Consider the following 16883-nt stretch of genomic DNA (forward strand, 5'->3'; position numbering starts at 1 on the left):
AATGCAGGCATGGTAAATTAGTGGGATTTTGGTCTGTTTATGAAAGGGTTTTTTGAAACTCCTATCAGATCACTGGGTGTTAATTTAAAGCGTCAAGGAATACGTTTACGTGTGGGTACAGTACATGTAGGTGTTAGTTTTGCCTGCCACTCCTGCACTGGGAAGAATATTATGAATGCTGCAGGGTGGGGACCTGCATCATACAGTGTATGATTCATCACCAGGCTCATTCCCAAAAGTAATATGAGAAGGGGGAACAGAATGTCAGACAAATCCTGGTTCTTGTTCCATCTTTGTTCCCTTGTGTTCTATTAATTCAGTTTATGATGTTGAGGATTGGTTGAATTAATGCAAACCTGACAATTCTCACAGGCCTGCTATGGTTCATTGATGATGCCTTGATCATGGTAAGGGATTAGCTGTAGGTTGCTATGTAGGTGGGTATAAACGTCACACCTAGTAACAAACATAAGATCCTATAGACTATGCTAACAAACCTCACCCTGTCCCCATAGTAAACACAGAACAGATCTGTCACTCGGAGTGGGTTGTTGTTTGACTTCTACTAACAAGAGACACATCTGCTTGACAAGATTCCTGTCACACACCCACAAACCATAGAAACTGACATTTATTTTTCCACCTATGCATTAGACCTTTGTGGTTGGGGCTGTGTGCAAACAGATCCTCCCAGAGGCGCAAAAGTGTACACATGGAATCTTTCCATGGAAAAGTTTCCCTCATCATAACTAAAACGTTAACAGATAACTGTAAGAATCTCACGTTACCGTTATACTTTAAAAACATAACTCACAAATAAACACATGCAAACCTGTGTCATGTTGTTGTACATAATTTACTTTTCATGCAGGTGGGAAAGTTGCTCCGTAGGGCAGGGATCATCAACAAGTTTCAGCCACGAGAGGATGTTCAGGGGGCCGGAACTTAATTACAAATTATTTGTAGACTGCAAATTGACCACAAGAAGCCCAAACAGATATAACATTTGACAAAAACATAATAATTTCAAACCTTGCTTACATTTGTATATGATCACATATATCTCTCTATTATGCGTGGGAATACTTTGGAACAGATTTCCAAAATTAAAATCACTTGGAGCTGATTTGCTGGTGTTTTTACAGTCTTTTATATTCAACATAAAAATAAATAAAACAATTTGGGGGGCCGAATAAAATCACCCATGTGCCAAATTCGGTGTGCGGGCCGCCAGTTAAGGATCCCTGCCGTAGGGTGCGGTCTCCCTTAACAGGGATCAGGGAAATAAAGGAGTGGCCTTGGGGAAAAACCTGTATAAATACGCCCTGACACATACCTCTCTCTAGTATACCTCTGCCATATCAACGCACAACAGGTAGGTCTTGGAATTCACAGCATTCATGTGTTTATACTAAATCAGGTCCTTGGACTCTAACCTGGAGATATTCATCTGGTTTGATATACTAAAATGTGTTTCAAAGAAGGTGCACATTGAAGGTTATAGCTTCATCCCTGTAGGGAAGTAGAAGACAGCATTCCTATCCCCTATGACAAGGAAGTGCATATTTGAAGTCAGATCGTTAGATCTCTCATTGGAGGTCGCCTACTGTATGATCTTCTGTATCACAGCATAGGCTTTCAGAATTCACTGCATTTAAATGTCATGTAACGATCCAAATGGACCACTGAACTCAGCGAACTGATGTTGCCACGAGCAGCACCGCAGATGTTGTGATGCAAGACTTTGCTCAGTCACACACTATTTGCGCATGGGTTCGCTACACGTTAGATCAGTGTATCACAAACTCGGTCCTGGGGATTCCAAGGGGTGGACGTTTTGGTTTTTGCACTAGCAAAAACCAAAACGTTCATCCCTTGGGGTCCTGAGGACTGAGTTTGGGAAACACTGTTTAGAGCGTGGTAGGTACGGGACCAAAATGACTGAGAAGTTTAGCCTCACGCTTCAACGCTGTTTCGGAAATTCACCCACTCTGCTATTTACTTTGTGCACCTACGTCATAATGCTGTGTCTACCTTTTAATCAGTGGCAATGCAAATTTGTTTTTAACAAGTGGAGAGGTTTTAACAGAAGATGGACACCTGCCATTCATGTGTTTGTGATCCCTAACATTCCATGAGGCACTGAACATTCCACTAAACTCTTAGCAGTTCTATGACAGTGTTTTTTTTGTCTGTTAACTTATCCTGTTGCCTTGAGGTTCCTGTTTTCACATTTGTCTGTTTGATTGCATAACTGTCAGCCTGTTAGGAATCTAAATAGAGTTGAGTCGCTTCCCTTCTCTCATCATAATTGTTAGGCTACACTGTACACACAGAATCCAGGAAGTAGGCTAATCTTGAAATGTATACTGACATGAATACCTTGGCTGGTTTACTTTTGAAACGAATTTCATGTGTGCAAGGGTATTTATGTATTATGGCTTTGTCTGCTGAAATGAACACTGTACCTCCAATTTCCAGACTCACAGTAGGTGTGGTCTGACACGCAATGGTGACAGAGATTCAAAATGGTGGGGTGAGGGTAGGACGGGTCTAGGGTTGCAAAATGCCGGTAACCTTCCTGAAATCCTGGTTGGTGGATTCCCAGAGTTCACGCTTATTCTGTCGTAATTCCAGAAATCTTCCAACCAGGATTTCTGAAGAGGGGAAGTTTGGGGAAGTTACCAGAATTTTGCAACCCCAGGTGTTTGCCTGTTTGATATGGTCTGACATGAATGCCTTCTTACAATGCTGTACAGAAGGCATTACTCATTATCAGTAATGTATACATAACATTAGGAACACCTTCCTAATTGCGTTATGCCCCTTTTGCCCTTAGAACAGCCTCATTTTGTCAGGGCATGGACTCGACAAGGTGTCGCAAGCATTCCACAGGGATGCTTCCCACGGTTGGCTGGATGTCCTTTTGGGTGGTGGAACATTCTTGACACACATGGGGAAACTATTGGGTGTGAAACCAGCAGCATTGTAGTTCTTGACACACAAACTGGTGTGCCTGGCACCTATCATACCCCGTTCAAAAGCACAAATATTTTGTCTTGCCCATTCACCCTCTGAATGGCACACATACAATCTTTATTTTTTTAGGGGGTAGATCAGCTTTAATATTGCAGATTGTGGCTTCCATCAATGTAATCACAAACCCCCATATCATTTGTTTATATACAATCCTTGTCTCAAGGCTTAAATCCTTCTTTAACCTGTCTCCTCCCCTTCATCACACAGAAGTGGATTTCACAGGTGACCTCAATAAGGGATCATAGCGTTCACCTAGTCTGTGTCATGCAAAGAGCAGGTGTTCGTTATCTTTTGTACACAGAGTATCTGTCATCATTATGTGAAAAGACTGGTATGGTTCCAAAGATTATGGCTAAAATGTGTAATGTTTTAAGCATACGTTCTCAAGACCTATATGGTTGAAGTATTTAAAATGCAATAATTCATATTCCTCACCCTCTTTTTCAGATAAAATGGATGTAAGTAATTTTTGTAATACTATCATATTTGTTTAGTGCAAGGGTATCCATGCATTTTAAATAAATCGACATCTTAATGCATTGAACTTTTACACATCACCAATCCTCATCCCCCTTCTTCCTCTCGCTCCCCTGTAGCTGTCAGATGCTCTGGGTGGTGGACCAGGCTGGCCAGGCCAGAACAACCAGCAGGGTGGTCAACCGGCTTGGCCTGGTGAGCAGCAACCAGGCCAGCCCACCCCCATGTGGCCTGGACAACCAAACCCTTCCCAACCCTCATGGCCGGGGCAACAAAATGGAGGTGGTGGACAGCCAACCTGGCCCGGGCAACCAGGGGGAGGACTGCCCAGCCAGCCAACCTGGCCCGGGCAACCAGGGGGAGGACTGCCCAGCCAGCCAACATGGCCAGGGCAGCCTAGCCAACCTACTGCCCCTCAACAGAAGTCACTGGTAAGGGAAGACCTTTAATCCTGAGGATATTGGTTATGGTGATTTGAAAAACCATGCCACAAGGTTAGCTTTGTGGCAGACAGTGATCAAGACCTCTGTGTGTAAGCCTGTCCTAATGAAACAGCTGTTTTTTAAATTTTATTTGCTGTTCTCAATAGACCATTTTTATTTCCCCAACAGAAAGTGCCATATGATCAGAACCTGCCGAACGGATGCTATGACAAGATGCTCATCACTATTAACGGGACGATTAACCACAATGCCAAAATGTCAGTATTCACATAAAAAAAAGTTATTGCAGCTATTTCCACATTATGATTCTGAATGTTACATCAGTCTTGTAGCCAATTGTAGGTACTCAAGTGGCATACCCTTCCTTGATATGTTGCCTGCAAAACTATTCTACTGTAGCCTGGGTACCTGTTTCTTTGTGCAATCTTGCCACTCCTTGGCATGACAAGGAGAAAATGATTGACCAAACCAATCTGGAACCAGGCTACTTCTGCTACTCAATCTAAGGATCAAAGATGGTTGAGCCTATGTTCGTCAGAATGTGACTCATAAGTATCTACCTCATGCTGTAAAAAGAGAATAATGGGAGGATTTGCATAGATAATCAAGGCGTGGTGAGTTAAAAAAATCGAGGTTATTGTGAAATTGAAATCCATGGGGTTCTTTGAAAGAGGTTGGCAGACACCATTATTTATAATTCTCAACTGATTTACATTTTCACTAATTTAATGACAATGGGTGAGGAAAGAATAAATGAATTCAATGCCAGATAATACCTACCACAATTCACTCTAAGTCAAGGTCACAGTAACTATGGCCACAATCTCTGAGCCCACACATCACCATGGAAACGTCAGTGCTGATGAGACCGCTTTCACAACACCCATTCCTCACAAAACATAATGCTGTTGTCTGACTTATACAGTGGGGAAAAAAAGTATTTAGTCAGCCACTATTTGTGCAAGTTCTCCCACTTAAAAAGATGAGAGGCCTGTAATTTTCATCATGGGTACACGTCAACTATGAAAGACAAATTGAGAAAAAAAAATCCAGACAATCACATTGTAGGATTTTTTATGAATTTATTTGCAAATTATGGTGGAAAATAAGTATTTGGTCACCTACAAACAAGCAAGATTTCTGGCTCTCACAGACTTGTAACTTCTTCTTTAAGAGGCTCCTCTGTCCTCCACTCGTTACCTGTATTAATGGCATCTGTTTGAACTTGTTATCAGTATAAAAGACACCTGTCCACAACCTCAAACAGTCACACTCCAAACTCCACTATGGCCAAGACCAAAGAGCTGTCAAAGGACACCAGAAACAAAATTGTAGACCTGCACCAGGCTGGGAAGACTGAATCTGCAATAGGTAAGCAGCTTGGTTTGAAGAAATCAACTGTGGGAGCAATTATTAGGAAATGGAAGACATACAAGACCACTGATAATCTCCCTCGATCTGGGGCTCCACGCAAGATCTCACCCCGTAGGGTCAAAATGATCACAAGAACGGTGAGCAAAAATCCCAGAACCACACGGGGGGACCTAGTGAATGACCTGCAGAGAGCTGGGACCAAAGTAACAAATCCTACCATCAGTAACACACTACGCCGCCAGGGACTCAAATCCTGCAGTGCAAGACGTGTCCGCCTGCTTAAGCCAGTACATGTCCAGGGCTGTCTGAAGTTTGCTAGAGTGCATTTGGATGATCCAGAAGAGGATTGGGAGACTGTCATATGGTCAGATGAAACCAAAATAGAACTTTTTGGTAAAAACTCAACTCGTCGTGTTTGGAGGACAAAGAATGCTGAGTTGCATCCAAAGAACACCATACCTACTGTGAAGTATGGGGGTGGAAACATCATGCTTTGGGGCTGTTTTTCTGCAAAGGGACCAGGACGACTGATCCGTGTAAAGGAACGAATGAATGGGGCCATGTATTGTGAGATTTTGAGTGAAAACCTCCTTTCATCAGCAAGGGCATTGAAGATTAAACGTGGCTGGGTCTTTCAGCATGACAATGATCCCAAACACACCGCCCGGGCAACGAAGGAGTGGCTTCGTAAGAAGCATTTCAAGGTCCTGGAGTGGCCTAGCCAGTCTCCTGAGCTCAACCCCATAGAAAATCTTTGGAGGGAGTTGAAAGTCTGTGTTGCCCAGCGACAGCCCCAAAACATCACTGCTCTAGAGGAGATCTGCATGGAGGAATGGGCCAAAATACCAGCAACAGTGTGTGAAAACCTTGTGAAGACTTACAGAAAACGTTTGACCTGTGTCATTGCCAACAAAGGGTATATAACAAAGTATTGAGAAACTTTTGTTATTGACCAAATAGATATTTTCCACCATAATTTGCAAATAAATTCATTAAAAATCCTACAATGTGATTTTCTGGATTTATTTTTCTCATTTTGTCTGTCATAGTTGACGTGTACCTATGATGAAAATTACAGGCCTCTCATCTTTTTAAGTGGGAGAACTTGCACAATTGGTGGCTGACTAAATACTTTTTTTCCCCACTGTAATCGACACTAGTTAAACACATTTATGTAAACCTCACAAAATCCTAGGTTCACCACCATGTTATTTGCCTGGTCCCAGATCTGATTGTGCTCTTAACGCCATTGGTCATTGTCAAGCCAAACTAAATTGTTTGACTTGAAAATGAGAGGCAAGGAGTTGGCATTATAGCACACAGACTGGCACTTAGGGTACCATGCTCTTATTTTAGTGTAAATGTCAGGGTAATGTTATATCTCCTTTTTTTTAGGTTCTCATTGAACCTGACCAAAGGGGATGACATTGCCATGCACTTTAACCCTCGCCTTGATGACCAGGGCAAGAAAACGATTGTGAGGAACAGTCTGATAGGCAGTAAATGGGGCATCGAGGAGAGGGAACACAACCACTTCCCCTTCACTCAGGGCCAGCCCTTTGAGGTGAGGGATCTACATTCCTGTTTACTATGATGGTCGGGGTCCATTGAGAATTAGTTGTGTACTATATTGGGAATAGGGTGCCATTTTGGACAGACTTAGACAACCCTATATTAATCTGAGGATTTTTTTTTTGGAGGTGTTTATGAAAATGTTATCACTATATACATTCATTTAATCTTATCAACAGTCATTGATTTTTGCATAATGAGTTTGGTCCTGTGTTTTTCCAGATGAAGATCATGTGCACTAACAATGAGTTCAGGGTGGCAGTGAACAGCTCGCACCTCCTGGAGTTCAAACACCGCATCCGTGACCTCCACTCAATCAAACACCTGGGCATCTACAATGACGTCACCCTCACGTCTGTGGAGATCAACAAACTCTAAGATCAAGCAGGTTTGGGTCCAGCCATAGAAATAGAATGACTAGCATGGCCTAGCCTCAGGTTATTTCTATGATTCCAGAGACCTCTCATAATTGTCTTTTAAACAGAAATGTACAGAGGCTTGAGTCTCAACCTTTAAGCCACCAGGACTATCATATGTACCTGTGGAAAAAATAATTTAAATAAAATGATAATGGAATTTCACTTTTTTATGGCGAATTCATATACTTTGGTATTTTCAAGTAATCATTGTGTAAGCTGGTAGTAATGTATAAACTATATGCAATAAAATTATTTCCCTTGAGCATATTGTTTTGTTGACAGGTTTTTCTCAATCCTGTGAAGATCCTCTGTAGCTCAGCTGGTAGAGCACGGCGCTTGTAACGCCAAGGTAGTGGGTTCGATCCCTGGGACCACCCATACACAAAAAATAAAATAATGTATGCACGCATGACTGTAAGCCGCTTTGGATAAAAGCGTCCGCTAAATGGCTTTATTATTACATTACAGGTTTTGTCTTGTATAATGTATCCCACTAGGTGGCAGAATTGCTACTTAAATGTTTGAGAATCACAAGAAGCCTAGTATAGTTTTTCCATAAGCAGTTATCTGGTTTCTATTACCAACCATCAGCACTTAATGTTTACTTGGGGAGGAGAGGGTCTCTGAGCAATATTATTGTTGACAATTGTATCTCAAGTGATGCAATGTGACTTTACAGAAAGAGCACTTTGACTAAATCAACACAATCTTTACACTAGTTGCCACTAAACAAAATATGCTATTTACACCACAGAAATTCTTGCTTTGATTAATTTATTTCAGTTCTTTATACATTTAGACTGTATGACGTGCTGCTGGTGTCTGTCATTAGTGTTTCTCAAGTATGTTAAGTGCTACATTTTTGTCACAATGTGGCAGAACTTGTAAAACACTCTTAGAACTCTCACAACAGCAATGAACCCCTTGTGCTACTAAGATCACTGTTAAGATGAGACTGGCAAGATGCATGTAGAAACATCACAGGGACTTCTGGCATGCCTCTGGCTGTTGTCAATAATCTACCAGCCAGACCATGTCTCCTCCTGATGACTACTTCCCCAACAATAACTGACAGTGTCAGGTAGACCGGGGCAAATAGGAGGGTGTGTTGACTGAGGAGAGGCAGCTACACCAACAACTGAGTGGCTCATATCTCCGGGGGAGGGTGTGGCCAGCCAGATGTGGAGCAAATGTTTACAGTAGTGTACAATAATACACAGCTCCATGGTACCTTTTTAATTTGATGAACACTTGGTTGAGATACAACACAAGGGTGTTTTAAAAATGCTTCCTTGACGAAGGCACTCGCAGGCACACTGATCTGTATGGCTAGGCTACACACAATGAATATGAGTCACCCTCACAGGAGCCTGTCTCTTAAGAGTTCAAAGCTTGTATGTCTTTAAGATAACAGTTGGCACCTTGCCTCTGGTATATGATTCAATGATAAGTATAAAGATTGATCAAAGCTACTGGAGGGAAACAAAACATTGACTGATCACATTCCCCTCTACAGCAGGCTACCAGAGGAAGCTGGCACATGCTTACCTGACTGACACAATTCTGTGTTGTGGCGTGTGGGAAACAAGTGATGCATCCCAAATGGCAGCCTGTTCCCTATATAGTGCACTACTTTTGGACTTCAGAGTCCTATAGGCCCTTGTCAAAAGTAGTGCACTATAAAGGGAATAGGGTGCCATTAAGGGATACAACCAAAGACACCTTGGTATCCTAAGTCAGGTCACTGATACATTTTTCATGATGGAAAGTAAAAACAGAAGAGATTAATTATTCATTGACTTCTATTCTCATGTATAAAATGCTGTGAAAGTCAAAGATTACTGCATAAAAGAACTAAATGAAAGAAAAGCGTTGCAAGTTTGAATTTTGTAAAGTTAGTGGGAGAGGTGGAAAAATGATTATCGATAAATAATGACAAACCTCCTGGCATTGACAACTTAGATGGAAAGATACTGAGGATGGTAGCTGACTCTATAACCACTCCTACCTGTCATATCTTTAATTTGAGCCTAGAGGAAAGTCTTTGTCCTCAGGCCTGGAGGGAAGCCAAAGTAATTCCGCTACCCAAGAGTGGTAAAGCAGCCTTTACTGGTTCTAACAGCAGACCTATAAGCTTGCTGCCAGCTCTTAGCAAACCGTTATTTGACCAAATACAATGTTATTTCTCTGTAAACAAATTAACAGACTTTCAGCAGGCTTACAGAGAAGGGCTCTCAACATGTACTGCACTGACACAAATGACTGATGATGGAAGTAAAAGAGTTGCAGTCTGTTTTGGAATGGGTGGCCAGTAATAAACTGGTCCTGAACATCTCTAAAACTAAGAGCATTGTATTTGGTACAAATCATTCCCTAATTTCTAGACCTCAGCTGAATCTGGTAATGAATGGTGTGGCTGTTGAATAAATGGAAGAGACTAAATTACTTGCCGTTACCTTAGATTGTAAACTGTCATGGTCAAAACATACACTGCTCAAAAAAATAAAGGGAACACTAAAATAACACATCCTAGATCTGAATGAATGAAATAATCTTATTAAATACTTTTTTCTTTACATAGTTGAATGTGCTGACAACAAAATCACACAAAAATGATCAATGGAAATCAAATTTATCAACCCATGGAGGTCTGGATTTGGAGTCACCCTCGAAATGAAAGTGGAAAACCACACTACAGGCTGATCCAACTTTGATGTAATGTCCTTAAAACAAGTCAAAATGAGGCTCAGTAGTGTGTGTGGCCTCCACGTGCCTGTATGACCTCCCTACAACGCCTGGGCATGCTCCTGATGAGGTGGCGGATGGTCTCCTGAGGGATCTCCTCCCAGACCTGGACTAAAGCATCCGCCAACTCCTGGACAGTCTGTGGTGCAACGTGGCGTTGGTGGATGGAGCGAGACATGATGTCCCAGATGTGCTCAATTGGATTCAGGTCTGGGGAACGGGCGGGCCAGTCCATAGCATCAATGCCTTCCTCTTGCAGGAACTGCTGACACACTCCAGCCACATGAGGTCTAGCATTGTCTTGCATTAGGAGGAACCCAGGGCCAACCGCACCAGCATATGGTCTCACAAGGGGTCTGAGGATCTCATCTCGGTACCTAATGGCAGTCAGGCTACCTCTGGCGAGCACATGGAGGGCTGTGCGCCCCCCAAAGAAATGCCACCCCACACCATGACTGACCCACCGCCAAACCGGTCATGCTGGAGGATGTTGCAGGCAGCAGAACGTTCTCCACGGCGTCTCCAGACTCTGTCACGTCTGTCACATGTGCTCAGTGTGAACCTGCTTTCATCTGTGAAGAGCACAGGGCGCCAGTGGCGAATTTGCCAATCTTGGTGTTCTCTGGCAAATGCCAAACGTCCTGCACGGTGTTGGGCTGTAAGCACAACCCCCACCTGTGGACGTCGGGCCCTCATACCACCCTCATGGAGTCTGTTTCTGACCGTTTGAGCAGACACATGCACATTTGTGGCCTGCTTGAGGTCATTTTGCAGGGCTCTGGCAGTGCTCCTCCTGCTCCTCCTTGCACAAAGGCGGAGGTAGCGGTCCTGCTGCTGGGTTGTTGCCCTCTTACGGCCTCCTCCACGTCTCCTGATGTACTGGCCTGTCTCCTGGTAGCGCCTCCATGCTCTGGACACTACGCTGACAGACACAGCAAACCTTCTTGCCACAGCTCGCATTGATGTGCCATCCTGGATGAGCTGCACTACCTGAGCCACTTGTGTGGGTTGTAGACTCCGTCTCATGCTACCACTAGAGTGAAAGCACCGCCAGCATTCAAAAGTGACCAAAACATCAGCCAGGAAGCATAGGAACTGAGAAGTGGTCTGTGGTCACCACCTGCAGAACCACTCCTTTATTGGGGGTGTCTTGCTAATTGCCTATCATTTCCACCTGTTGTCTATTCCATTTGCACAACAGCATGTGAAATTTATTGTCAATCAGTGTTGCTTCCTAAGTGGACAGTTTGATTTCACAGAAGTGTGATTGACTTGGAATTACATTGTGTTGTTTAAGTGTTCCTTTTTTTTTTTGAGCAGTGTAGATTCAATGGTTGTAAAGATGGGGAGAGGTCTGTCCGTAATAAAGAGATGCTCTGCTTTTTTGACACAAGGCTCCAAAAAGCAAGTTTTGCTGGCTCTAGTTTTGTCTTAACTTGATTATTGTCCAGTCGTGTGGTCAAGTGCTGCAAAGAAAGACCTAGTTAAGCTGCAGCTGGCCCAGAACAGAGCAGCACCTCTTGCTCTTCCTTGTAATCAGAGGGCTGATATAAATACTATGCATGCCAGTCTCTCTTGGTTAAGAGTTGAGAGACTGACTACATCACTTCTTATTTTTATAAGAAACATGAATGTGTTGAAAATCCCAAATTGTTTGCATAGTCAATTTACACACAGCTCTGACACACACACTTACCCCACCAGACTAGCCACCAGGAGTCTTTTCACAGTCCCCAAATCCAGAACAAATTCAAGAAAGCATACAGTATTATATAGAGCCATTATTGCATGGAACTCCGTTCCATCTCATATTGCTCAAATAAACAGCAAACCTGGTTTCAAAAAACAGATAAAGCAACACCTCATGGCACAACGCTTCTCCGCTATTTGACCTAGATAGCTTGGCTGTATGTATTGATATGTAGGCTACCTGTGCCTTTAAAAAAAATGTTATGTAGTTCTGTCCTTGAGCTGTTCTTGTCTATTAATGTTCTGTATTATGTCATGTTTCATGTTTTGTGTGGACCCCAGGAAGAGTAGCTGCTGCTTTTGCAACAGCTGATGGGGATCCTAATAAAATACAAAATACCAAAGGTCGAAACTTTAAATTGCTCTCAAATCGCTTTTGCACCTGCTTTATGGAATCGCTTATTAGGGATTTCAGAACTCTTGTGGTGTGTCCTATAATTTTGGCTCACCTAATAATCTATTTTTAAAATGTAATATTGTCATTTTCCTATTTGTTTCCTCAAGTAGGCCTAGGCCTATTCCCAAAAGTTAAATTACCTATAAAAATGATCAATATTTGTTCAACTTGCCATGAAAGATGACTGTATGTTCAATGGAAAGAAGTGTAGTAGGGCGCTCAACCAACGTGAGTCGAGGTGCAACCAAAAGGTGCTCACACACCATGTATGTTCAATGGATAAATATAATTGTGTGTCTGTAATTTGCTTATGCATGAAGTTCCGTATGTGCTTTGATCTTTTGCGCGCGCATGATAGTTTTGCAGACGCGTTGAAGAAGCAAGCGAAGCACGTCAGAACGCTGCGCGGACGTCGCTCGCGAGTGGTTTCGCATTAGTGACTTGCTAGCTATCCAGTAACTGTGGCCAGATTAACGACGTTCGCACCAATACGGCCGAATGGATAATGATTTGACTCCTTAAATGATAGTTAAGACCGTATGGATACGGTTATCATTTCTTGTAAGGATTCTGCTGAACAGTGAAGACGGCGCTGCTTTTCCCCGCAAGTGCTCCTAGCTGCAAGGGGATTGGAGACCTTTCATTTCCGAGTTTTTGCAGCAGCAGGTCAGTTTGAACCGTTGCCTTTGCTTTGGTACTCCTCTAACTATATGTGTATGACTAGGTTAGGTAGTTAACTACATGGATTAATAATTTTTTTATAACTAATATAGTTAAACTGAGTTGACACGTTGCTGGGCGCGTCACAAGCTAAAAGACCTCGTCAAGTTGGCTAGCTAAATTAGCCAGAACAGAATTTGTGTATCTGGCTAGCTATTAACAATGCTAACGTTAGTTACTAGTCGAGGTGGGTGGAGTGGAAGACTGCTCTGCATTTCATTTTAATCTAATAAGGTAATTCAATTAGATAAATATTTGTCCACACAACGTTAACTACCTAGCTAGCTAACTAATGTTATGGACTTATTTTGTACGGAATTTGTTAGTGTGCACCTTGTATTACCATTATAAGTTTCTCACCGTAAGTAACGGTAGCTAGCTGCTACACCCACCCTTGAGTCAAGGCTTGAGTGTGATGTTGCGTTCTTGTACATGGGTGGAAAAGGCCTTTTTCAAGTCGAGTTATAAACGTTGACATCTCGTTTTGTTTAAATTTAACGAACTAATGTATAGCTACCATTAACTACCTATATATCAATCTCCTTTGTAACTGCCAACTTTTTTTGGCAATAGTTTAGCAAGCTAACAACTAGCTAACGTTAGCTAGTAAGTTTCTGCACCGCACAACAAGCTCAAAAATCTATTCGCCAATTCGGACGATAGTAACACGGATGGTCGTTTAGAAAACATACATTTGGCAATGTGTGAAAATATTGTTATCTTAATTTGCAGTTATGTATGAACAGTTGTGTGTCGCGGTGTTGTCTATTTAGCAAACAATTAGCTACTTTCCTGATTAATGAGTTTATTAACATGGGTAATACTAATCAATGATTAGGTGTATGGGATAACATTTTATTGTAAAGTAGGCACGTTTGTATGTCGATACCCATGCTTGTATGTTTACATTTCGTGGTCGCACATTGAGATTAGTGGTTGCAAGTAAGATTCACAAATGTGTCATTTAACTTCGTAAGCTTGTATCATGATTTGCAAATGTGTAATTTAATTTCGCAAGTTTATATCATGATGTGTGAAAAATGTAACAACTGTGGCAAAGTTGTAACTTGATATTTTAATACAATCAATGCGATTTGCAAACATGCAACTCAATTTGAGGATGAATAGACCCCTTTCCAGTACACGACACACTGACGTCACGCAAAGATGCGGACCACTCTTGGCTGCAGTAAGAAAGCCATTGAAATCTGCGCCCATTGAACTTATTACTTTAAAACAAAATAACTTTTTGGGGTTCTCATACGCTTACAATGATGTTTTGATTCTTGCTTTAACAGTCGCAAAGATTACAGTGCCTTTTGAAAGTATTCAGACCCCTTGACTTTTTCCACATTTTTTAAAACATTACAGCCTTATTCTAAAATTGATTTAAAATATATATATATCCTTAGCAATCTACGCACAATACCCCATAATGATAAAGCGAAAACAGGTTTTTAGAAATGTTTGCAAATATATTTAAAAAAACAACAACAAATACCTTATTTACATAAGTATTCAGACCCTTTGCTATGAGACTCGAAATTGAGCTCAGGTGCACCCTGTTTCCATTGATCATCCTTGATGTTTCTACAACTTGATTGGAGTCCACCTGTGGTAAATTCAATTGATTGGACATGATTTGGAAATGCACACAGCTGTCTATATAAGGTCCCACAGTTGACAGTGCATGTCAGAGCAAAAACCAAGCCATGAGGTCGAAGGAATTGTCCGTAGAGCTCTGAGACAGGATTGTGTCGAGGCACAGCTCTGGGGAAGTGTACCAAAACATTTCTGCAGCATTGAAGGTCCCCAAGAACACAGTGTCTTCCATCATTCTTAAATGGAAGAAGTTTGGAACCACCAAGACTCTTCTTAGAGCTGGCTGCCCGGCCAAACTGAGCAATCGGGGGAGAAGGGCATTGGTCAGGGAGGTGACCAAAAACCCGATGGTCACTCTGACAGAGTTCCAGAATTCCTCTGTGGAGATGGGAGAACCTTCCAGAAGGACAGCCATCTCTGCAGCACTCCACCAATCAGGCCTTTATGGTAGAGTGGCCAAACGGAAGCCACTGCTCAGTAAAAGGCACATGACAACCCGCTTGCCAAAAGGCACCTAAAGCCTCTGACCATGAGAAACAAGATTCTCTGGTCTGATGAAACCAAGATTGAAATCTTTGGCCTGAATGCCAAGTGTCATGATTGGAGGAAACCAGGCACCATCCCTATGGTGAAGCGTGGTGGCAGCATCATGCTGTGGGGATGTTTTTCAGCGGCAGGGACTGGGAGACTAGTCAGGATCAAGGCAAAGATGAACGGAGCAAAGTACAGAGAGATCCTTGATGAAAACCTGCTCCAGAGTGCTCAGGACCTCAGACTGGGGTGAAGGTTCACCTTCCAACAGGACAACGACCCTAAGCACACAGCCAAGACAACGCAGAAGTGGCTTCGGGACAAGTCTCTGAATGTCCTTGAGTGGCCCAGCCAAAGCACGGACTTGAATCCGATCGAACATCTCTGGAGAGACCTGAAAATAGCTGTGCAGCAACGCTCCCCATCCAACCTGACAGAGCTTGAGAGGATCTGCAGAGTAATGGGAGAAACTCCCCAAATACAGGTGTGCAAAGCATGTGGCGTCATACCCAAGAAGACTCAAGGCTGTAATCGCTGCCAAAGGTGCTTCAATAAAGTACTGAGTCAAAGGGTCTGAATACTTATGTAAATGTGATATTTCTGTTCTTTTTATACATTTGCAAAAATTTCCAATAACCTATTTTTGCTTTGTCATTGTAGGGTATTATAGATTGATGGGGGAGAAAACAATTTAATCAATTTTTGAATAAGGCTGTAACGTAACAAAATGTGGAAAAAGTCAAGGCGTCTGAATACTTTCTGAATGCACTTTTTATATTCGGTTGTGATCTTTGCAAAATAACTATTTTGGAAGCAGCAGTTGTTAGCTAGAATGCTAACCCTCATTGATATAGGCTGTAGCAAACACTAGCCAAAGAGCCATTTTACTGGTTAGTGTGTTTTAAGTACAAAGCAGTTGATTTGCAATGGTGAAACAAACATTGTATTAAGTGGGACATTCATAAGAGCCTTAAAATCCAATTATAATCAAAAAGTAGTGTGAAATGTATTCATAAGTAACATGTAAATAGAGGCTTTTTTTGCTGGCGTTCTAGAACTCCCCCTTGTTCTGCCACCAACTTGCACGCATTGCCCTCCTGCGGCAATGTTTGTAAAAACAAAGGGGTCTATGCAACTCATTTACTAAACTTGCGACTGGTGAATCTTCAAAAAAATATGTTTTGCCGATGTCGAATATGCACGCTCAGAGTATTCACACGAATGTGACGTCTAGCTTGTGCCCAAATGGTTTGTAGTTGTTTGAATCTGTGTTTTTGAAATTCACTGCTCGACTGAGGGACCTTATAGATCATTGTATGTGTGGGGTACAGAGATGAGGTAGTCAATCAAAAATCATGTTAAACACTATTATTGCACACAGAGTCCATGCAACTTATTGTGACTTGTTAAGCACACTTTTACTCCTGAACTTATTTAGGCTTGTCATAACAAAGGGGTTGAATACTTATTGACTGAAGACATTTCAACTTTTCATTTGTTATTAAATAGTATTTTTTTTCTAAAAACATAATTCCACTTTGACAGTATGGGTGTAGGCCAGTGACCCAAACATAATTGTAGTTTTTCGTAACTGAATTACAAGGCAATGTTTCTTAAGCTTACAGAAGGCAAATAATTTATCCAAAACGAAATATAAGTGTTGGTATTAGTTATTACTTCAATATTAGTGTGTTTTGATCTAGTTCTAATACCTTTTGAATACTTTTTATGGTAGTTGTTGTCTAAGACCCCTTTTCTATCTGTTTGACCAGAAATCCAAGCCTTTGCTTATTCCAAATTTTTAGGATGGGAAAT

At 41.9% G+C, this 16883-nt stretch overlaps 2 protein-coding genes across 3 annotated transcripts in view; both read left to right on the forward strand.

Moving 5' to 3' along the window:
- The first annotated feature begins 1303 nt into the window (after positions 1-1303).
- Positions 1304-7586, forward strand: lgals3b (lectin, galactoside binding soluble 3b). 2 transcript variants are annotated; one of them, XM_084182290.1, is made up of 5 exons: positions 1304-1379; positions 3636-3947; positions 4128-4216; positions 6729-6897; positions 7128-7586. In XM_084182290.1, exons 2-5 carry the CDS (start codon positions 3741-3743, stop codon positions 7281-7283), a joined length of 621 nt encoding a protein of 206 aa, XP_084038416.1. In that variant the 5' UTR covers positions 1304-1379; positions 3636-3740; the 3' UTR covers positions 7284-7586. The 2 variants fall into 2 exon arrangements, with proteins under 2 accessions (XP_084038416.1, XP_084038415.1); XM_084182289.1 differs by having other exon boundaries at positions 1345-3497.
- A 5057-nt stretch (positions 7587-12643) lies between these two features.
- Positions 12644-16883, forward strand: part of fbxo34 (F-box protein 34) — a 69200-nt gene continuing 64960 nt past the window's right edge. The window contains 1 exon segment of the mRNA XM_084182292.1: positions 12644-12881. The gene's annotated coding sequence lies outside the window, so the exon portion shown is untranslated.

The sequence above is a fragment of the Coregonus lavaretus genome (assembly GCF_964263955.1).
Source record: "Coregonus lavaretus genome assembly, chromosome: 18".
Classification (NCBI taxonomy): Eukaryota; Metazoa; Chordata; class Actinopteri; order Salmoniformes; family Salmonidae; genus Coregonus; species Coregonus lavaretus.